Source organism: Phasianus colchicus, chromosome 2 (genome assembly GCF_987193195.1).
Source record: "Phasianus colchicus chromosome 2, bPhaCol1.hap1.1, whole genome shotgun sequence".
Lineage (NCBI taxonomy): Eukaryota > Metazoa > Chordata > Aves > Galliformes > Phasianidae > Phasianus > Phasianus colchicus.
Window position 1 is genome coordinate 45200875 of NC_143437.1, and position 22899 is coordinate 45223773.

Genomic DNA, 22899 nt, shown 5'->3' on the forward strand with positions numbered 1-22899 from the left:
AGAAACCATTAAATGGTGCTGCAGTGCAACTTTTCCAAGGCAAAGGCCACCCGGGGAATGCAGAGTGGGACTGATGTTGAAATCAGGATAATATATAGATGAACAAAGTCTGGCAACCTCACAGGATGAGTTTAAGCACACACTGTGAGGTTAAATGTCTGGGAAAGAAAAATAGCTATTCACAGATCTTAAACAAAAAGTAATAACATTCACCACTGAACCAAGATGAACTCTTACTCCTAAATTAACAACAAAGAAAAGAAAGAAAAAGAAAAGAAAATCCTAAAGTAAAATTAAGCTATCTGTCAGGGCTAACTGAATCTGATAAGATTATCTGGATCTGATAAGAGTGCTTTTCCTGAGATTAAATGGAAGGTGGTCTTCATACATCAGTACAAGTGTGAATGGCTAAAATTAGCATTGAGATTCTAGTACTGGTAGAAAGATGAATTCTGGACAAATAATTTCCTATGCTTTCCAGCAACATTGTTCTTGTTTATTCTCTAGCAAAGAGAAACCTAACAACATAAGAACAAAAACACGCCCCACAGAATAGGAGAGAGTGCCTTCACATTTCCCAGCATCCAGTACAAATGACTGAATCTGATTTGGTAATATATCCAATTCAAGGTTGTTTGAACATTGTACCACTCCGTGGCAAAGGGGGATCACAGTGTGGGAGAATCATTAACTTAACCTACCTGCCCTGTTTGTTTGATGCCTCTTCAACCCACTGCAAGTCAATAAAAACTTTTGTACGGACAGACAATTTCCAGTGTCTGCCAGCTGGGCCAAAATGGGAATTAGCAAAGCTACTTTGCTCCTTCTTTTCTTGCTCAGCTCAGGTAAGAGTCTCTTTTCTTCTTGTGTGGGAGAGATAGGGGTCAACACTTGAAAGTTTCATGTTGTGCAAGTGGGTCACCAAATCCACATGTCACCACTTACACGGACAATGGGCAAGAGTTGCTGGAGAACAAAGTTAGAGCTGTGATTGCTATGGTGTTTGCTACAGACACTAGAAAAACATTACGCTTGGTTTCTGCATGGCTACCAAATGGCCAGCACTTGCCAATATGCCAAAAGGCTAGAAATGGGGACACATTAAACAAGTAGGCTGCTAAAAAGACATGAGTATCTCTGGTTTCAGCTGGCTTTTATCCTAAGATCATTGGTTGGTTTTTTCCCCCCTCTGTAATTGATGAGTACTGTGATATACATTTTGATTTTTTTGTTAAGTACAGTAAAAGTAGAATCACACACACAAAAATAAAGTGAGGTGGAGGAAAGTTCCTTCACACACTGTAGTTTCAGTCTTTTTCACTGCCACAGCCTTAACAGGAAATTTTTTAGTCTATGGGATAGGGAGCTTCAATCAATGATGTGATTCATGGCTTATCTTATTTCAGGTATTATCTATAACTACACAGTATGCAATAAATGCTACTAAAATATACTCCCAAGTGTGCCAGTATATATGCAAAAAAAAAAAAAAAAAAAGCAATAAAATACAGTAACATTTTTCTTATGTAAATGGAAAATATACAATAGGTCACAGAAAAATATATTAGTTGATTTTAGCAACTAGAAATATTATAGACAAGCCCCGACCTAACATTACATAATATCAAGAACTTGCTAAAAATGAACATTCATTTAAATTCCGATTTCTAAGCTATGTTTTTGCAGAACAGCCTCACTCAGATCAAAGAGGCCTCTCAATTAATTAGGAACGTATACAAAGGAGGAAAAAAATAGCACTTGGACTTCTGTCTGCAATACTCTGCTTTTGCTTGCAAATCCAATTTGCTGTAAATATTTGCATTTCTGAAAAAAGCAGTAAAATTTCATTTTAACAATGAAAAACTCCATAGACAGTGGAAAAAGGGGAGCAAGAAAATGTATCACATTTCTATTCTAATTGCGTGTATGCTATTGCTTTCTTAAAGCACTATACCCTGCCATGTAATTATAACAGAAAGTTATGACCCAATCAATATTTTTTAAAATAACACCATAATTATAATATTATGTCAAGATGTCAAAATATGGCAAAATTAATGTTGCAGGGAAGCTACACTGTAGATGGAATTCTTGAATATCTTGTCCTTATGGGGAGCCTTGCAACATATGACTTTTTAAAACCCAGTTAGATTTTTTTTTTTTTTCTCGCCTGGCTACATCTTAATGTCATTGTTGGTTTGAAATATCTAGGGTAACAAGCGAGCCTGACACATGAATTTTATTGTATCGTTTTCCACTTTACCTTCATTTTACTTTTAATCATGCTTTTCTTTAATGCATAATGTTAGTCAACCCTTAAGTATCTTCAGTAGCACACATACAGAAAAAAAGACATTCAATAACCTTTCTGAGTTTGCAGTGGTATGAGAGGAAGCTGTTTGTCAGAGCTAGACGATCTTTAAGGTCTATTCCAACTTAAGTCATTCAATGATTCTATGAAGTATAGTCTGGCTCTTGGGTCCAATTGTCAGCTATCCATTGTAGATGTAAAATGATCATAAAGGACAATCACAGAGTCACAGGTGTTGAAAGTGATCTCTGGAGACCATCTAATCCAACCCTCTGTTACAGCAGGTTCCCTAGGTTGGCTAGTCAACTGCAGCCTGAACTAGCACTCAGGTGAAGGCATTTAGCTGTACCAAGAGATATGTGACTCTGTTTCACACTATAGAGGTTCTGCTCAGAAAAGGGAGAAATAGTTGCCTAAAAGACATTTCCTCAGTTTAAAAAAATAATTGGAAGTTCCCTACTCAAGGCTGTAGGCTAGAGCAAAATCAGGCTGCCTTCTTTCTGCTGCCATTGGGCAATGGCTCAGAAAAAAAATGAGTCCAAGAAGATGAAGACAGACCTTCTCCTTAGCGTGTTTGCCACACGAGCGGGAAGCTGAGGTATGCATGATTCACACCCTACATGCCTTTTATTCAGCAACTGCTGAAATCAGAACACAAAACAGTGCACAGAGCAGGACTAGGATGTGTTGCAAAGACCACGAGTCACTTGCCTGTTTGAGGTTGAAATAAAGGAGAACGGACAAATCCCAGAGCCAGATGTTTATCAGTAAAGTCATATGCTCCTCGGATAAAGAAACTGTAAAAAATCACAGGACTCTTGCAACACTGTGACACTGCTGCCAGAAATCATGAAAGTCATGGTTCTATGATCTGTACCTAAGCATTCAGAAATAACATTGCTGTAAGAGGAGAAAAAAACACCAAATGGCAAACTTCTTTTCAAGAGGATTGTACATGAGCACTTTTTTTTTTTTTAATGTTTATTGATTAACATAGGCATATTTTTTAACATCACATATATGTCACATGCAGCTATAGCTCAGGGGCTGTATGATTAAGTTATTTACCAGTTCATTCTCTGGTGTCAATTCACTGCAATAAAGAAAGACGTCTGCTACCTTGATTATTAAGCAAATATGAAGTCCAGATAAACTGACAATGACCACAGTGAAAACCACAGTGGCAGAAAATGGTTTGCTTCTCACAAGAGCATTTGAAAAAAAAAAAAAAGAAAGAAAAAAAAAGCCATCTACAATGTAACTATGTAATGATAAAACTGAAATGTTTTCCTTTTTTTTTTTTTTTTGTGGACAGGTATCAGCAATCAACAGTTGTTTCATATATTTCCTGGGTTTCATTCCTCCACTTTCTCCAAATTATGGGGGGGAAAAAAAAAAAAAAAAAAAAAAAATCAAATGTTCTTGCTGTCACAGAAAACATGTCACTTCCTTTTTTTCTTTATTCCCATCACCTTATACACCAGGTCTGTGACATTTGCAATGCCTTTCAGCACCACCAAAGCACTGTTCAAATCAAGCCCTGCTTGCCATGGGTTTTTAGTGACACTACTATTTAACAGACCAGACAAGAAAATCTTTCTGTAGCTACTAACTGATTTATTACTGTAATTAATGTTTCTGAACTAGGTGTCAAAGGATTTAATATGAAAGTTTTGAAATTAACTATGTCAGCATTCACATTCTTATCACTTTCTCTCTTTTTCCTTTTAGTGCAAGGAAGCATACTAGACAGCTATGTGAGGACAGAGGGAGCTTGGGTGCTTAACTCAATGAAGCAAACTTATAAGACAAGTAGTGAAGAAGAATGTGCAGAGCAATGTGAAACTGAAACTAAGTTTCCTTGCAGGTAATTTCTGCTGCTGTTTCCTGTATATGTATTTCAGATGGAGTCATAGATGTACAGATCATGGAGTAGTCAGTCTTATTTATTGACTGGACTTTAGAGGGATTTCTTAGGAGTATATGCTTCTGCAGTCTGTTGGAAAAACTACAGAGATACAAAAAGTCAGTGCCTGAGAGACATAGTGACATGGTTTTATCAGGGCACTTTTCACAATAAAGACTCGTGAGTAATTCTTGAAAATTTAGAACAGCAATAATTACATACTTATGCCTTACCTATTATCCTGAAGACACATTAATTATTCTGAATTTTACTAGAATTCAGACTTGTGTATGTTCTATTTACCTTGAGAAAAAGACAGCCATCTAAACCTGTGCCCTATTTCCACCCAAGCAGTCCCTCTGCACTTGCATTTAATGAGATACTGATGGACAGGAAACATGAACCATGAAGGATGTTAATCAGTCTATACCACTGGCTGATCAAGGATGCTGTCTAAGAAGAGCCTAATCCTCTGAGCTTCAGGCTTCCAAGCCTTCCACATCTAAGCCTCAGGAGCTCCTTGAAACCTCAGCTGTAAAGCAGATAACTGGACTAATGAGGAGGGAGAACAGTGACTGCAGTGCGAGGCTGTCCTCTTGTATGAGGCAGGGAGACCATGAGTCCTGGATCTACCACTTCTGCAGGATCCCTTTCTGAACTCAGAATGCTGAGGATCTGCAGGGCTCATTCCAGCACTTGTCGGGCCTTTATTTAAGGCAGGGTGGTGGTTGTTTCATGTGTTTTGCCCACTGGTGCAGACCTGACTGCTCAATGCCACATTGCTGCTGCTCTTTGTTGAGTCAGAAAAGTCAACAACAGAAATTACTTAGCCTACCAAGAGTTTTCCTTAGGTACCTCTGTAAAGGTTACACCAACTGCTCTCATTTTTCAGACTTCCAGCCTACACCCTTGCTAAAAAGACAAACAAGTGTGCTATTCAAAGTGCTTACATTGCCTCAAGTAACGGTGACTTAAAACAGTTATCAAAAAGTAATTTATGATGCTGGCTTGTTGAATTTTATCTGTGCCTTGGTAACTGCTGAATACTGTAAAATATCCTGCTTCTTGAATGATCAGTAACATTTTTGCATGTACCCTCTTCAACATATTCTCTGGTGTCTCTGACACATTATAAATGCTTCTTTTTCAACCCATGTCATAGTCTCCTCGTATGGCTCACTTTCAACCTAACTTTGAGATGAAGACTTAAGACATAACATCAGCACTGAAAATGGGAGAAGGAACATTCAGGGCTTTGCAAAGTGCTGCTGAATCTTAAACCTTGCCAAAGCACAGCATTTCTACAATGATAACTTAATGCTAGAAACAGTCTTCAGGAAAATAATGCACATATTCTTCTACTGTTTCTTACCTTGCTTTCTCTTAATTTTAACAGGGCCTTCTTATTCACCAGTAAAGACCAGCAGTGTATAACATTGGCTGAGAACACCAAAACAGCAGTGCTATTCAGAAGAACAAACGCAGTTCTTTATGAAAAAAGAAGTACGTTTACACATTGATATTATTTCACCAAGATATCCTTTTGAGAAAGACTACCATAACACTGTTGTAGCTGGGGCCATGTCATCACCGGGTCACACAAAGTGGTTAGAACAGCCCTTCTCTGATATTGCTGGAAATGCGGTACCAGTTTTTTTTTCCCCATATCAGTGCTCCAGCATCCTTCCTGCTCCCTAAATTCTGGGTATCCACAAGGCTCAAAAAACTATTGCTGCGAGAGCACAGATAGTGCTGGGAGTAAAGAAGGTGCTTAAGTGTCCCTGATCTACCTCTCTTTTTAAACCAGCCAGTAACCTACAGATCCATCTTCTTTGTTTTTGCTGAGAGTAGTAGGAAAAGCTACTTGTACAGACTATAGATCCTGATAGGCCCTTTTCCAGTGGAAAACTGATGAAAACTAGCAAAGATTTTACGTGCATCTCTAAACAAGATTTATTGCTTACCCTGGGGAGCAATCAAATCAATTTTTTTTTTTTTTTTAGTTTCATGCATTGTTAGAATTAGAGTGTTAACCACATTCCAGAAAAAAAAAAAAAGGTGCTTTTGCTCATATTTGTATGTTTTAAATGATGCTTGCACTCTTCATTTAATTAATTCGGTGAAGCTTTTTATCCTAATGTATGTTTTTATGATATAATTAATTGATGTGGTAGTATTTTGGATTCCCTTTTTGCATATGCTTTGTTTCCAGTCAGTTCTGCCATGAATGAGGACTTTTTGAGAAAAGTATATCTGATTTCCTAGTAATTTATTAGCTTTAGCTGAATCACAGCTAAGCATTCAAATGAGATTTTGTTCAGACATTATGGAGGATATAAGAAAAAGAATCTTTCAAAGAAGGATGGGTAGGCACTGAACCACACTAACAAGAGATGCTGTGGAGCACCCACCCCATCCAGCTCAGATGTGGGACTATCCAGAACCTGAATAGGGAACTGGACCGATACCTCTGAGTTACAATTTCAAGCTAATGTTTGTCACAATTCTCTGTAAATTTTCTTCCTTATATAACCCTTTTCACTTACACAATCTTTCTTATTCATATAATCCTTGAGAAGATGCAGGATTTTTTCCTCTGACTTTCACGTCAATCAGTACTTCAGTTTTTACTGTTTCACTCCCAGAGCTACTATCATTTTGGATATAATCTTGGATAACTTTGAGGTCTTAGCTAACACATAAAAGTAGCTGAGAGTAATTGTGTCAAATAGTTGCATAGCCCTTCATTACAGGGGATTTTAAATAGTTATGGTCCCCATAGCAATTGAGCAGATCAATACAATAGGAAAGGCACCACAAGAGGTGCAATGACAGAAGGACCAGCATGACAACAAGATGCTATAAATGAAGGGAAGAAGATTGCTCACCCATATCAGAAGATTCCAGATTCATAATGGAAAGCTCCACCAAGGAGGGATCTTCAGCAAGAGATTCTTCCCCAGTGCCAGTCAGCCCTTAGATGAGGACTAAGAGGGATGCTCTTCCAATCACACAGATGAATTGACTTCATCTGTGCTTCCAGGGCTGATCAGGTTCTTTCCCCAGGTGCTCAGTCAGTGGTTGAGGCTGTGACTCAATAGTTCCCATACACTCTCATTCTGATGACAATATAATTTTAATATACTGTGACAGAAACAAAGCAAAATGTAGTTTTCACCTAGATGGATCATATCACTGTTCCTAGGAGCTGCTGCATTTCAATGAAATTCCAATCACATGTCCAGCTGTTTTCACACCACTATTGATGAAACCTGAATTTTTTCACTTTTTTTTTTTTTTTTTTTGAGTGAAAACAGTTGCTATATGAGACCCAATTGGTCTTTACTATTGCTTTCAAAGAAAAGTATGGCATTTGGAACAAAATTTACAACTTTCAGAATTATTTTTCTTACCGCATATGGTATAATATAGAAAGTTAAAATTATCTGGGTTATTGAAAAAGCAGTAAGAATTAAAACTGGCTTTTACAATTTGGTCTCCACGTTCCAGTTTGTAAATAGTTAACCCAAAGGGACAATGCAATGATCAAATGTTTGCACAAACAGAAAAAAATCAGCACTTAACAGATTCAATTATTTAGGTTTTAATGTTAATTTATTGCAAAACTGTCTGGGGGATTTCTGTTGAAGCTTTTAGAAAAAACTTGTCCATGCATGCTTATCAAAATGAAGGTAAGACCCATAAATCCAGTTCTAAAATACCCACCAGCACACAGAATATATGGATCTATTTTCAGATTCATGCATTCATTCTTTTCATTTTTGTCAAGGTAGATTTGTGTAAATTGACATTATTCCTGCAGATTTATGTTAATCTTGTGCTCGCACATCGCCTTAGCTATAACAGATACTGAAAAAATCCAATGCATAACTGGGTCTCCAAAAATATCATGTTTGGACATTGCATAAAGACACTGAGACAAACCAGGTCACAACCTAAAAGAGAGATTGCTTTATTTCTGCTAGAAGAGAGGAACTGGTTGATGAACTACACCATGTGCATTAAAAATGTTGAATGGAGGAGAGAAGAATGCTGAAGTTATTGAAAAAAAATGAACTTAGTTATTCTGTCAATTCAATCTAGAGTTTTTAGGAAAAAAAAAGCCTTCCTTAACTGACCAGATAAGGGACTAACAAAAATAATTTTTTCATCTGCTAATAAACACAAAAGGTAATAACACTAAGAAAGATTCGGTAACACTTCGGCCATTGAGTTTGGACTTGAGGGGGGTTATGAATAGATTTTACCATTTAACTTTTACTGTCTGTTTGACAAGTGAACAAAGTTGATGTGATTCTCAGCTTAGAGATGGTGAATGCAGCTTGAGACTGCTTGAGTTGGCACTGTAGACCAGACTTGAAACAGATACTTACTGTGATGTATTTTTTGATACATTCCTTTTGCAGTGAGGGGTCCCACAAAGAGTGCTCTTTGGAAAAATAGTGTACTAATCTGTGTTAGGACAAATGAATGTGGGTTTGAAGTTTTGCTGATTTTCTTTGGCTATGGATGCCTGATATTCCTCACTCACTGTTTTGCATTTTTTTCCTATAGCCTCACTGAGGCTATATTTTTGATAAACAATATGAGACTTTTTTGAAAGTTTTCTTTCAAATTAGGTCTTTTTCACATCATATCCATGCCAACAGTTGCACTACTGCAGCTGTGAAGGCAATGTGATGAATCCTTGGGAAAAGAAGATGCTGTGGATTGTCAGGAATACTTCAAGCCAGTATTGCTGCTGAACCATATCCTCTCCTACCTTCCCCTCTCCCTTCGTTTCTCCCTCTTCCCCTTTTCCTTTTCCTTTTTCTTCTTTTCCTTTTCCCTTCCTTTTATTTTATTTTATTTTATTTTATTTTATTTTATTTTATTTTATTTTATTTTATTTTATTTTATTTTATTTTTATTCCATGAAGGGACTACTAAGTTTGAAAAGCTAAGAATAGAACGGCATGTATAATATAACTTTTCAACCATTATAACTTGTCTTTATCTTGCAGAGTCATTGTTTCAGCATACTATCATGAATTAATTAAATCTCATTCACAACACAATTAACTTTAAAGAAAAAATGTTTTTATATGCTAAATTCCAAAGGATATGTGATGATACCAATTAATCGAGCATGTATGATTTCAGTTTATCTTCTAGAATGCAAGGAAGGTAGAGGGAACGGTTACAGAGGAACAGAAGCCAAAACTCAGAAGGGTGTGGCATGCCAGAAGTGGGCTGATACTGCACCCCATAAACCTAAGTATGGTCTTTTCACTTGTGCTCATGTTTTTCTGAAGTTTTGCTAAACCATCTGTATGTGCTGAGTAGTCTTATGAGCAATTCATTAAATTCTTAATATAAAATAATTTCTTACACTTATCCTTCTTTAATCTGAATTATAATTGGAACTGCACAATCAAAGGGACTTATTCAATCTTGACAGTCGCATTAAACTTTTTTGATCCTTAGGTGAGCAGAATGCTGGACAGGAAAGCAGAGAAACAAGAATTTTTCATCAGTCTCAGGACAAGAGTATCTTCTCTCGACTGAAAAATATAATATGAAGCCAACGAGACAGATTACATCATTCCATCAGTGAATCCATAGATAATAAACAGAGCATTATTTATTGTATTTAATGAAAAACACTCAATGAAGTTTACTTAGTAACCTGCTATTGACATAGCATAGCATTCTACTCACAGAGAACTCTCACATTTTAGTGAATGAATGTACCTGGCTGAGTGAAAATTACTGGAAACTGAACATCTAGAGTAAATGTTAGTATTAAATACATGACTGGCCAGAAAGACAAGAAATTTCTTGAAGTCTGCTGCTCTGACACTTCTAACCCTTGACTTATGGCACCCAGTAGCAATTAGGAGACTTCTGATGAATGACATCTTCAAAATGGTCCTCAGAGAGATTTCACTTCTAAGGTCCTCAACTGAACAACTGTAACATTTCTCTTATTCTCTAATCCCATTTTACTTCTGTTCCAGTTACACACCTGAAAAATACCCTGGAGCAGGGCTGGAGGAAAATTATTGCAGAAATCCTGATAATGATGAAAAAGGACCCTGGTGTTACACAACAGATCCTAATACCAGATTTGATTACTGTAACATCCCAGAATGTGAAGGTGAGGATACATATATAATTTGTTCCCCTTGTTTAGATTTGTTCAAAATGAGTAGTTATTCAGATATTTTTATTTTCATTCCAAATTTGTTCCAAACTTGAGTTTAGTTCAGCCTGGAACTTTGCAAAGAGGTTTTTTTACACTGACTAGAAATACATCTCTCAAGTCAGCTACACAAGAGCAATTTCCCTAGACAAAAGAATGACAATGTATTCTCAGATCATAATCCTATAATTGAACCAAATGATGGTTGCTAGTGCAAAAGTCAATAAAACACAACAGGAGGAAGGAACAGATTTTCAATTATAGATCAGCAGTTTAAATTCATCTCTTTTAGAAACTATATAGCATATATTTTTAATAGAATACTATAACCAATTAGTTCAAGTCATCAAGGAAAAGAAACTTTGACAAAAACGATTGTCTTTCAGCCTTGCGTTCTGATTAGACTCTAGAACTTCAAGTGAGATGAGTGTGAATGTTTACATACAAGTTCCTCATGAAAACTCTATTTCTTGTCTTCATTCTAAACTTGTTCCTACAGTGGAGTGCATGCACTGCAGTGGAGAAAACTATCATGGAGTAGTTGCAACAACAGCATCTGGGCTTGAGTGCCAACGCTGGGACTCCCAGCAACCTCACTCTCATGGATACCTCCCTGAAAAGTGAGTTGTTTATCACCATGGTGACCCAAAGACCATTTCACCCCAGACAGGTTAATTGTCACAGCCAGCCATTAGTGACTTGTTTAAAATCTATTTCTCCTGCTCAGTTTTCCAGAGAAGGATCTGAAGATGAATTATTGCCGTAACCCTGATGGTGAACCTCGGCCCTGGTGTTTCACTACCAACCCAAATAAACGCTGGGAATTTTGTGACATTCCTCGTTGCAGTGAGTTTGACTTCTAGGCCTCTAGACATAAAGACATGTAGACATCTTTTATTCAGAGTAGTGCAGAGAACTAGAACAGGTAGATTAAGCCTCCAAAATAAAAGAAAGAATATAAGACTGCTGATTTTTATCTCATAGGAAGGAAGGAGGGAAGGAGGGAAGGAGGGAAGGAGGGAAGGAGGGAAGGAGGGAAGGAGGGAAGGAGGGAAGGAGGGAAGGAAGGAAGGAAGGAAGGAAGGAAGGAAGGAAGGAAGGAAGGAAGGAAGGAAGGAAGGAAGGAAGGAAGGAAGGAAGGAAGAAATGGAGTGAGGGAGGGAGGGAGGAAAAAATAACCTTGAAATGAGCCTCTAATGGCTCTTTTGAGACTAGAATTTTCTGTCATGGATTTTTATTATTATTATTTTTTTTTCCTGGAGCACGTCTCTCCTCCTCCATGTGTTTCTCCAGTACAATCTTTTTCAGTGATTCCCTTTTTAATGACATTTTCATTCATTCTGAAAAAAAAAATTTTTGGTTGTTCTTTGGGGGATTTTTGCTCTTCCAGTTCAATTTCCTTTTCCTCTGAGGGCCTGTCCTTGCCACAGTACTTTTCCCCTGAGCCTTCTCACCAGACCTCATCCTTGCTGTCCTTAACTCTCACTAAGTTATGTACACATCTTTTGCACCAACACCTGTATCTCTCACTGATGTGCCTGCCATGTTCACCCCAGTTTTCTTCACAAGTGTTGCTTGCTCACTTTTCAGCTATGCTCTGATGGGGCTGCTAGTATTGGTTGTGTTGTTTCTTTCTGCTGTAAAGGGGCAGATACAAACGCCCTTCTGGGAGTCTGAATGTTAAAATGGAAGAGAGAAAAGATAAGAAGTTTTGTCCACATTTTGGGCTTTCCAAACGTTTTCATCTATAAACCTTACCCGTAGAAAGCTGAAATTCCTACCTCACTCTAAAGCTCTTAAGTGCTTTGCTGCCTTTGTTGTTGTTGTTGTTTTTCTTATATTTTTAGAAGGCCACATATAATTTCAGTTCCTCTTTCTGCAATAGCAACACCCCCACCTGTACCTGCACCAGGGCGTCAGTGCCTGTCAGGAAGAGGAGAAGACTATCGAGGCAAGATATCTGTTACTGAATCAGGGAATACCTGCCAGCACTGGAGTGCTCAGTTTCCTCACAGACATGCTCGCACTCCTGAAAACTATCCCTGCAAGTAAGTGAAATCTCTCCTCTATTCAGTGTCCACGAGAAGTACCAAGGCACAGAATCACTTCATTTTTCTTCAGCTGTTGTGCAAAGTCCCTGTGTTACACCAGAGTTCATTACCTGTGGGACTGCATCTTTTCAGTTGATTTTTCACACATTTATCCTCTTTTCATTCAGTTTGTTTTTCTTAGGTATGAGCGTCTCCTCTTCTGACTTTCATGCTCTGCTTATTTATCTTTTTCCCTCTTCAGTTCATCCTTCTGTATCGTTGCTCAGGTGAAGCAAAGTAAAATGAGAAAATTATTACTATGATATTTGCCTGTGGCTGGATTCTTTCACCTTGTGTTTCTGCTTTCCTGCTCTCTGCCTCAAAGTACTGCACGAAGTCGTATGTCCATCTAGCAGACATCTAATTTAGCACATCCGAAACACTGGTGCATTGCAATTATTCATCTAGTAAATGAACCAGTAAATGACAGCAGCAGTTACTCAGCTGTAAATGCAACAGTGAACTAGAACGCAAGGCACATTCCTTCCTTGTTTGTAACCATTATCAGGTTTCCATGAGAGGCTTTTCTCAGACAACTTTTCTGTTTCAGGAATTTAGAGGAAAACTATTGTAGAAACCCTGATGGTGAAAAGATGCCATGGTGTTACACCACGAATGCAACTGCTCGATGGGAATATTGCACCATCCCTTCCTGTGATGGAAAAGAGCCAGACACCCCTGGTAAGAACAACAGGAGACATCTGCAGTAAGGAAGTGCTGTGTCATTGTGTTTGGTCGCAAGAAACATGAGGTGACTGCTCAGTTGTATTATTGCCGTCACTCTGTGTAATGCTAACAGTTTTCTATTATTCACTACAGCTGTTGATCAGCCTGAGCAAGCTCAAGCAACTGAGGAGTGCTACCAAGGCAATGGTGTGAGTTATCGTGGTACGGCATCTTTCACTATCACAGGGAAGAAATGTCAAGCCTGGAACTCAATGTCACCACACCGTCACAATAAAACTTCAGAACACTTCCCAAATGCGTACGTGCATTTCTCATTTCTCATTTCATTTAAGAACGATCACTCATGAGCTCATTTTTATTTGCAGCACCTTTACACAACAATGATTTGAAGTTGGGAAGGGGATACACTTGTTAAAAGTTTTTTTTTTTTTCTTTTTCTAAATCTGGAAATATTTCGATTAATCCCATATTGAAATAAACCCCGCTTGTCACTATTGTGCTTTAGAATGCTAATTGTGTTTCTACGTTACTTTTAAAGAAATTAAGAGTTTTCATAAACTTTCCCTTATACTGCAATGAACTGTTTCTGTACATTAGATTCTTCACAGTTTTAAGTCTTAGGCTCCCAGTCTGCCATTCAGTAGAGCTTTGTAGAGAAGATGAGTCATTTTCTTATTCCTAATTTTTGTTATTTATTTATTCAAAAAGCCTATTAATTTTTTTTTTTTTTAATTAAAAGGGTTTGATGTACATTAAAATGTGCATTTACTCATCAGGATTTGTAAACAGTATTATTACTATGTGTCTTAAACAGCAAATAATACCTTTCAAAATTAAATTTTCTACAAATGTTTCTTGATTTCTTTACACTGAAAATAGAATTTCTGTCAGACACTGTACATTATCTTTGTACCAGTCCTGCTTTCTAAAATGTTCTTTCAAGTTCTTCTCAAGCCTGTGGCATAGATAGGCATACAATATGTTTGCATTTGTAGGGACCTGAGGCAGAATTATTGCAGAAACCCAGATGCTGATAGCCGCCCATGGTGCTACACCACTGACCCAAGTGTGAGATGGGAGTACTGCAACCTGAAGAGATGTAATGACAATGTACAGATGACTCTACCAAAACCTCCTCAGACAACTCTGGAACCAAATCCTGGTGAGAAGATGTTGTGCTTTCTCCAGGAACACTTGTAACAAGAAAGATGTTCTATATGTAAAAATCATAGAGTTGAATGAGGATGAAAGACAGAATCCTAAACAATCTCAGAATTTAATATAATACCTTATCCACTCTCATAATTTTCTGAACTTTCCTATAGAACATTATACAATAGTTTCTGTATTTGATTTTAGACTAATATAGGATTTTTTTTAATCTATTACACCTGGCAATACTGGAAGCACAAGGAAAAAAATGACTAATAGTAACCACACTTTGGTGGGAGTGCTATTAACAATGACAGCAAATACAGAAGCGATGGCATTTTGCTGACAAATGTCCTGAAAATGTCTTTTCACATGACATGTATTCACATTTTCTGAACTCCATTTCCCACCAGAGGACAGCTGGCTTTTTAAACTCAGTTTGGATGCAACTTCATTGTCCAGTAGATGTTTAGAATGCTGCAGCTTTCTTTTTTTGTTCTGTCACTTTCTTTAGGCTGATAATTAGTAGTTTTGCCTGACTGTGCATTACAACCTATTTACACACTGTAAAACACAGTGGATAGACATCAATGTCCATAAAGAGAAGATTTTATGACTGCATGGTCTTTGTGTTCCTGACTCTTGGAGTCAAAAAGTGTCAAGTGAATCTGAGCTTCTTTGACCTAAGTCTATCATAGTAATGAAGAAAATTTTGCAAATGCAAGCAAATCAAAATGTGATTGCTAGCTATCATTGACACTACTTTGTCCTTCTTTCCATGTATATACATTAAGGAAAACATGTAAATTCAAATAGCATTTCCTCAGATTTATTTCTGCTTCACCACCGTCAAGAGTTGGTGTGACCCAATTGCTGACAGCTAACGATTTTTTTCTTTTCCTCTTTCTTCACAGATTGCATTCATTCAAATGGTATAGATTATCGTGGCACAGTAGCAAGAACTGCAAGGGGCCGGACTTGTCAAGAGTGGAGTTCTCAGACACCACATAAACATGACTACTTCACTCCAAGGACTCATCCAAAATCAGGCCTGGAAAAAAATGTAAGATGTTATTCATTTAATACTTCCTGTCATTGAGCTTTTCCTGTCTATTTTGTGGTCCCTCGGTAACCATTTGATCCCAAGTCTTTGTAAATTATTTTCCTCAGTTCAATCAAGAACCTGATCTTGTTAATTCTTGTTGACATGAGCAGTCTGTTCTTCCTTGGGACAAACAGAGATGCCCAGCAGCAACGTCAAATGCTTTTGCAGTATAGCCAAAAGGCTTCGTATGAGCATTTGCTTATTCCCACTGCTGAAGATTATCTGGAGTTGGTCTTTGGGCAGTACTTTGCCTTCTTTGACAGAAAAAAAACACCTAGAATAATAGGTTTCAGTAGCATCAGCAACAGGTGAGATGGTGAGGGATTCAAGTTCAGTGCAAGTTCCTTAGGCTATATATCTCATAGATTGCAGCCCTCAGCCTCTACTAATTTTGTTCTTCAGAAAGCCCTCCAGTTACTGCTGTAGCCTATGCATTGATATCCATGCTCCTGACACATTCTGTAACTCACTCCCCATCTATAACCTTCATCTCTAACCTAGTCCTAATATAAGTACCCATTAAAAGGTCTTCTGTTTCTAGCCAGTGGCTGCTAAGACTTGTAACATTCTGTATACAGAACTTGTCCAGTTTGACAAGCTACATATATGAAATCATTTGATGTTGTCAGATTAAATGATTTTTTTCTCCATGTACATGATTTTAGACATTGTTTTAGCCATTTCTCTGATAGCATCACATGGCCTATATTGAATAATGGCTCAGGTTGGGGAAATGCTCTATGAAAAGCTGCCTGTCATAACTTATTAGTTCTTGAATAGAGTAATTGGTTGGGATTCCGGTGAAACGGAAGCAACTATCCTATTCTTTTTCCTAAGATGTGTGGTTATAATTCAGAGTAGGGAAGTTAATTAGAAAAATGTCTGTCATAGTACTTCTTAAATTGCAAGGAGTCTGAAATGGGAATTCAGGATCCAGGAGTTCATAATGCTTTCTTCCTACCAACTCCTGTAGACAGTGTGGCAAGCTGTCTCTGTCCATGCCTCTTCTCCTCTCCCCTCTATGTTGCTGAACAATTAGTTCTGGGGAGGGCAGAGAGGATGAAGATGCACTGAAAGATCAGAATTATTTTAAGCCTGTAGAAGTGAGATCCTGCTGCGGGGCCAAGTGATCTTGCTTGCTATATTTTAGGGTGATCAGTGAACACAGAGGCAGATGGTGAGACTCACTTTCAGATAACAGTGACTAAATTCACATTCCTCCATATGAGTGCATGCAATTGTGTGACATGTCTGCTCTAAATGGAGATCAGACAGCATGGCCAGGGAACCCTAAACAGTGTTTCAGCTAACTAGGCACCCTGTGTAAAGATGAAGACTGCATCCCTGCCCTGGGACTCATAGACATCACCAAGTTGTACAAGAGCAGCTTATACAATTCCTGCTTGTCTCACAGTCATGCAAACAGGGTGGATGTGAAAAGACCTGAGAGCTGATGTTACAGCTCCCACCAACTGCAGTGGGAGTGGAAATAGGCACTATAGCGCTCTAGAAATCCCCATTCTAGGACAAGATAAATAAGTTTTTTGTCCTCTTAGTAGCTAATGTCTTCAATATTCTTTACAGTATTGCAGGAACCCTGATGGAGATGTGAATGGACCTTGGTGCTACACAACTGACCCAAGAAAAGCCTGGGAGTACTGTGACATTCCCAAGTGCCGTAATTATTCCTTTTAAGACTAGCATCTTCCTTTCTTATCACCTTTTATGACATTCAGTGATTAATCTGAAAGACTGCTCTAAGACAGTGCAGTAGCTTTAGAAAGGAAATTAAGGCTGTGGTGAAGTAATGCTCAACACCAGGATCTGAATTCTTAAGAACAATGGTTATTCCTTGGAATCCCCAAACACTTCAGTGGATTTATCTGGATCCCACCGAAGCTCATGGAGGTTTTGCCAGATATTTCAAAATAGGGCTGGTGCTGAAGAAATTATCCTGCTTGGTCATGTGGCACAGCTGATTGGAAAACATGCTTCTATATTTATATACCTCTGATCAAAATCCAAATATAGAACAAATAAGAATAAGAAAGCTATTTTATAGTACGTACAAACCTCAACTGTAAAAATACTACTGCGTGGAAAGTCTTGGGTTGGGACTCTTAAGGGAAAATAGCATTTATCCAAAATCATTGACTTCATCTTGAAATTTCAATTTCTTTTTAGAATAACTTTCTGGTCTGCTCAGTTAAAGAGCAGAGGAAACATGGCTTTTGCCTTTAGCTTCAGTAGTTAGTTACTTTTGCTGACAACAAATCTAAATGCATTCTTGTTAGGTCATCTTTCCATGGCTAACTAAAATCTACTCTTCTGGAATACTATAGAGTCATTTGAAGTGCTTAAAAGAGCATGGGATAAGAGCAGACAAAGTGTTGTTCCACAAAGACAGTGACTGAATTTCATGTGCTTTATCACTATATTTACTTTGAATACAGCTGGCAGCGCAACTTCTGCACTTTTGTCACCTGTAAGAATTAAAACATGTTGGGAGGATTTAATTCTGTTGCCTTCTTGTTCCATTCCTTTTCCTTTTTTCTACCTCACTGTAGTGCTATTCAATTGTAATTTGCTGTGAACCAAGAAGGTTATGCAAAAAAAAAAAAAAATTACCAGGCATTTTAAATGTCCCAGAAGAAAACAAATCTAACAAAACACAGATGATGTATGGTGTATAATTTAATAGAAACCATGAGTTGAATAGAAAAATGTAAAAGTTTAACCTTTTAGTTTTCTGAGTGCATAGAGAATGTATAGCAAATACTCTAAAGTTCCGCATTGTGATTCTTTTTTCTTATTCTGTAGCTCCTGCTCAGTATGAGTGTGGAAAGGCCAAGACCAGACCAAAGCTATGTGCTCAAAGGATTGTTGCTGGGTGTATTTCGCATCCACACTCCTGGCCCTGGCAAATCAGCCTCCGGACAAGGTACAGCCACTCCCCATTGCATGAGGCTTTACAATCAAGAAAGCTTTGCATCTCACAGGATGTTGTATGTATGTGGTTGTAACACTCTAAAGAGAACTGAGTTATGTATTTAAAAATAGTAGAGGGTTAAATGCAGTGATCTACAGCTGACTTCATCACCTTAAACCCATGCTTTTTTTCATGTCTTTCTGCTCTATTACAGTTACGGCTTGCATTTCTGTGGGGGAACCCTGATAGATCCACAGTGGGTTCTTACTGCTGCTCACTGCTTAGAAAAGTAAGTATCTGTTACAGACTGCAACAGCATTTTCTTACATGAGATAGAAAATAACAGGAGAAATAAAACTGGCCCAATAACCAACCTGAGTTGTCTCTTGACTCAGTTTGCACAATCAAGAATTGAGCCAAAACTATTCATCATTCATTAAGGCAGTTCTGACTGAAAGCCAGAGTGTTGAGTAGTAACTATCACCAGCTAATGCACATAGCAAGCCTTGATATCATGTGCCATAATAAGGAATGACAAAAATAAGCTTACTCCAAAGCTGGCTTTCTTTTCTGTTTTTGACAGAACTAGGTGCCCAACACTATCGTAAGTGGCCTATGTCCTGGACATGTGTTATTCTGCTCACTGTGTGCAATCATTTCCAATAGGTCATCACGGCCATCTTGGTATAAAGTATATCTTGGATTACATGAAGAAAGAGCATTAGAAACATCAGTGCAGAAAAGAGATGTTGAGAAACTGTTCAAGGAGCCTCACAGGGCGGACATTGCTCTACTAAAACTGAGGAGGTATCCTTTCACCTGAAGCATTCTGACAGGAAAATTTTGGTTTGCTTGCTTTTTAACTAAGCAGTGGTTGTTTGCTGATGCTATGGAAGTGTGTGTTCCTATGCATACTGTGACCCCCTCTTCCCTTTCTGCAGAAACTCCAGTGGAAGCTCAGGTGATTCAGTTGCAGGGTTTCAGAAAGGGAAAGGGCTGCTTTGGAGAGGGAGGAGGGATAGAGATGGTGACCTATGCTAGCAGTGCACTCAGAGCCAGCTGCTGGATGGTGGAGGCAGCAGAGCAGGAGGAGGTTGTGCTTAAAAAAGCTTTCACTCCATAACTTTCCCTATACACTTCAATCTTGGTAATGTAATGAGATTGAAAGCTACAATGGCAGCACAGCGTGACCACATACTTTTTCCATGATAGAGTGGGGAGAGTTCTTCCAGCAGGTTGTCCGTAGTGCAGGCAAGCAGAACACATTTTTGATGCAATATCCAGGTTAGCACTTCTTCCATCTGTTTCCGTTGGTCTGAAACTCCAGCATGGTCTGCAACTGATAGGAATACATCTATATAGCTACAAGCAGATATGAACACACGCTTGTGCTTTGCTTTCTCTGGCTGCAATGAAAATCCAAAACACAGCAAAATTAAAGCAGCTTCTTAATCTAAGAATCTGCATATAGACGTAAGTCAGACTGATTCAGGTTCTGCTTTATGCTAAGAGTATTGAGTTTGAAAGTAACCTATAAATAGACTGGGTGCAGGCAGAATAAGGTAGGTTTTGTTGTCTATGCTTTAACGATATGTGAACACTCTCTTTTGGATTTACTTTACAATTTTTAATATTGTTTCCTTTTGAACCATTCTCCATTTCATATCTTTTCCTTTTGTGTACCATGTTGTGTGGGATTAGAACCTAAAGTGTAAGTGGTTTTGAATTTCAGAAAAAAAAAAAAACAAACCTTTACCTGAAGCTCAGAATTTCAAGGAGAAAAAGGCTGACTGTATAAAATCCTCTTAGAAATATTAAGGTGGTATCACGGATAAGTGATATAATGACTGACCTTGTGTGAGTTTTTTGTTTGTTTCTTTCAGCCCAGCAATCATCACTGATCAGGTAATCCCTGTTTGCTTGCCGAAAGAAAATGCTGTGTTAGGAGGAAGAGAGGAGTGCTATGTAACAGGCTGGGGAGATACAAAAGGTGAGACAGAATTAACACTCCATTTTTGGAGCTTTGTATACATTTGTCTCCAAAGTATACTCAGTGTATGCCACAAACACCCCCCAAAAAAATCTTGCATGCATACATTTTTTCATCCCAGTTTGTAAGGTACTGCCTTTCTTTCTAATGCTTTCTCCTGATTTAGATTCTTTTAAACCTCTCAGAGTGACAGACACTGGAACACCCAAAACCAATACGAAAAAAAGAGGAATCAGACCTAAGCACATACTTGCTTTTATTTCTCAGTCCACTCTGCTTTTCCCCAGAGGAGGCTTTTACACAGTCAGAAGGAAAGTTTTTCTAGACTTAGGCAATTTTCCTAATATATGATGTGAGTTTACTCATTTTCTCAAATGATTTTTCTCACAATCAGCCTAGTTCAGAAGATCTCATTTGAATATGAAAGTGCTCCCATCTTCAAAGTGCTCCCATCTTCTCCCACTTTGTCTTGGCTGAGAAGAGCATCATAACTTTTCTGCCTCCTGGTTTCTGTCCATCATGACATTTTCAATTGCCTATTTCCTTCCTCCTTTCTTACACAGAAGTGTTCTCAGACCCAGAGAAATAAAATGGCTTGGGAATGACTCCCACGTACAATATGGGTACTGGACCCTCATGTATGCAGTGTGAGAACAGTAAGGGCAATCACTGTATTGTGTATTTCGATGGGTGCTAAAAGGTGATAAGCACTGTGATACTATTGATAATGCTTATTGATTTTTGAATCACTCCATGTATGCATGGAAAGTATGTTTGTAAACACTGTTTATTTTACTGTTTATTCCTATCCTGATATTTATTTTATGAAGACGCTCATTTATCTTTGTCATTTAACATGCTGGGTTTTTTTATTATAATTTACTTTGTTTACTTGCAAAGGAACTCCTGGTGAAGGCTACTTAAAGGAAACTGGCTTCCCTGTAATTGAGAATAAAATATGCAACCGCCCCGAATTTTTGAATGGGAGAGTCAAAAAACACGAGCTCTGTGCTGGAAATATTCATGGAGGCACAGATACCTGCCAGGTAAGAAAGGGCTGTGAGCATCAGCACTGGTTATAAGAACAGTGCTCAACAGCATGCATTAGAAAATTCCTCTCTGGCCAAAGCTCTAGTGCTTTCTTGCAACAAATGTCCACCTCTCATTCAAGAGGCAGTTCCATTTCTGTGCCTCCTGTGAGAACACCACTCTTCACATCTTGAGCTCTCATTTTGCTTTTTCTCACTCTATTTAGGGAGACAGTGGAGGACCTCTAGTTTGTCTGGACCAAGATAGATTTGTCCAACACGGAGTCACCTCTTGGGGCCTTGGCTGCGCCCAACCCATGAAACCTGGAGTTTATGTTCGAGTTTCTAGTTATATTCCTTGGATTAAGAGCGTAATGGAAAACAACTGATCCTGGGTATGGACTGCCCTCTCCTGGAAAGCAGTATGCACATTAGAAATACAAGATTACAAGTGCAATATTAAAGCTACAATCATTCCTAAAAAGCAAAATAAATATGATCATCCATTTAAAATTGCTTTAAGGTAATGTTTATTGCCATAAAACCCATCTGACTGCATTACCCTCCTTCTATATGTTCTGTGGTTTGCAATGTTTGACAACACACACCTTTGAAATACTTGTCAAAAATTCCAACATCAGCTATAACTGAATATCTGCATTTCAATCATATGAGCCTCTACAATGACTTTTTATTCTAAGCTTAAGATGTTGTGTCTCCAACAGATAAAGAAAGGAGAATATTTCTCATTTTCTATGAGCTGTTTGATCTTTTCAGCATTGCAATGATTAAAAAAAAAAGAAGAAACATTGTACACATCTTTTATGCCTGCAGTGTTTTATTAGATATATCTGACTGCATTAAGTACATGGGATGAAAAAAAATAAACAAATACATTTGGCTTGTATTTTCATATTTTTTTTTATTGATGTGGAAATTTGTGTCAGCAGAAGTACAAAGGTTGCATCAGAGATATAAAACAGTGAATAAAAAAATACCCTTATCCTAAAGTTAGTTCATAGTGAAGACAGAGAAATAACTAATGTCAGTCATTGCAGCAAGTAATGACAATGCATATAGTGTATTATAAACTTCTGTCATCCACAGTACCAGTCTTGTATATAATATAAGTTATATAACATAAGTTATATAACTATATAACTTGTCTTATCATTACATACAGCTTTTTCTTCTCTAAATGAAGAGGAAGTACATATGCCTGTACTTACAGGAAATGAAATCTGTGCCCATAAGACCAACATCTCTTAGAATACAGCTGTGTATTTGTGATGCTATATTGGCAAATTTCCTCATGAAGTTTGAAAGAAATTAAATAAAAAAAAAACAGAAGAGACCCCTAAAACTCAGTGCTGAATATACATGTGCATATTCACTAGGGAAAAAAAAGGACTCCTGGCACTTTTTGAACTTTCTGAATGGTCAAGCAGTTTTGGCTCCTGCCATTGAAGGATTTTACATTTTATTTCACATTTAAG

At 37.9% G+C, this 22899-nt stretch overlaps 1 protein-coding gene across 1 annotated transcript; it reads left to right on the forward strand.

Annotated features, from left to right (window-relative positions):
* Window positions 1-747: 747 nt before the first annotated feature.
* LOC116243040 (plasminogen) lies at window positions 748-21918 on the forward strand. Its single transcript, XM_031614146.2, has 19 exons — window positions 748-845; window positions 4043-4178; window positions 5614-5720; window positions 9381-9495; window positions 10238-10377; window positions 10922-11042; window positions 11150-11268; window positions 12308-12470; window positions 13063-13193; window positions 13332-13497; window positions 14195-14361; window positions 15266-15414; window positions 17041-17134; window positions 18277-18397; window positions 18600-18674; window positions 19052-19192; window positions 20269-20375; window positions 21276-21421; window positions 21631-21918. Exons 1-19 carry the CDS (start codon window positions 797-799, stop codon window positions 21790-21792), a joined length of 2409 nt encoding a protein of 802 aa, XP_031470006.2. The 5' UTR covers window positions 748-796; the 3' UTR covers window positions 21793-21918.
* Window positions 21919-22899: the final 981 nt, after the last annotated feature.

Excerpts from the sequence above, each read along its gene's own strand:
- LOC116243040 (XM_031614146.2), top strand. The coding sequence starts at position 797 with ATGGGAATTAGCAAAGCTACTTTGCTCCTTCTTTTCTTGCTCAGCTCA. Across the intron at positions 12,471-13,062 it reads CCTGAAAACTATCCCTGCAA|GAATTTAGAGGAAAACTATT; the intron begins GTAAGTGAAATC and ends TTTCTGTTTCAG. Across the intron at positions 15,415-17,040 it reads AATCAGGCCTGGAAAAAAAT|TATTGCAGGAACCCTGATGG; the intron begins GTAAGATGTTAT and ends TATTCTTTACAG.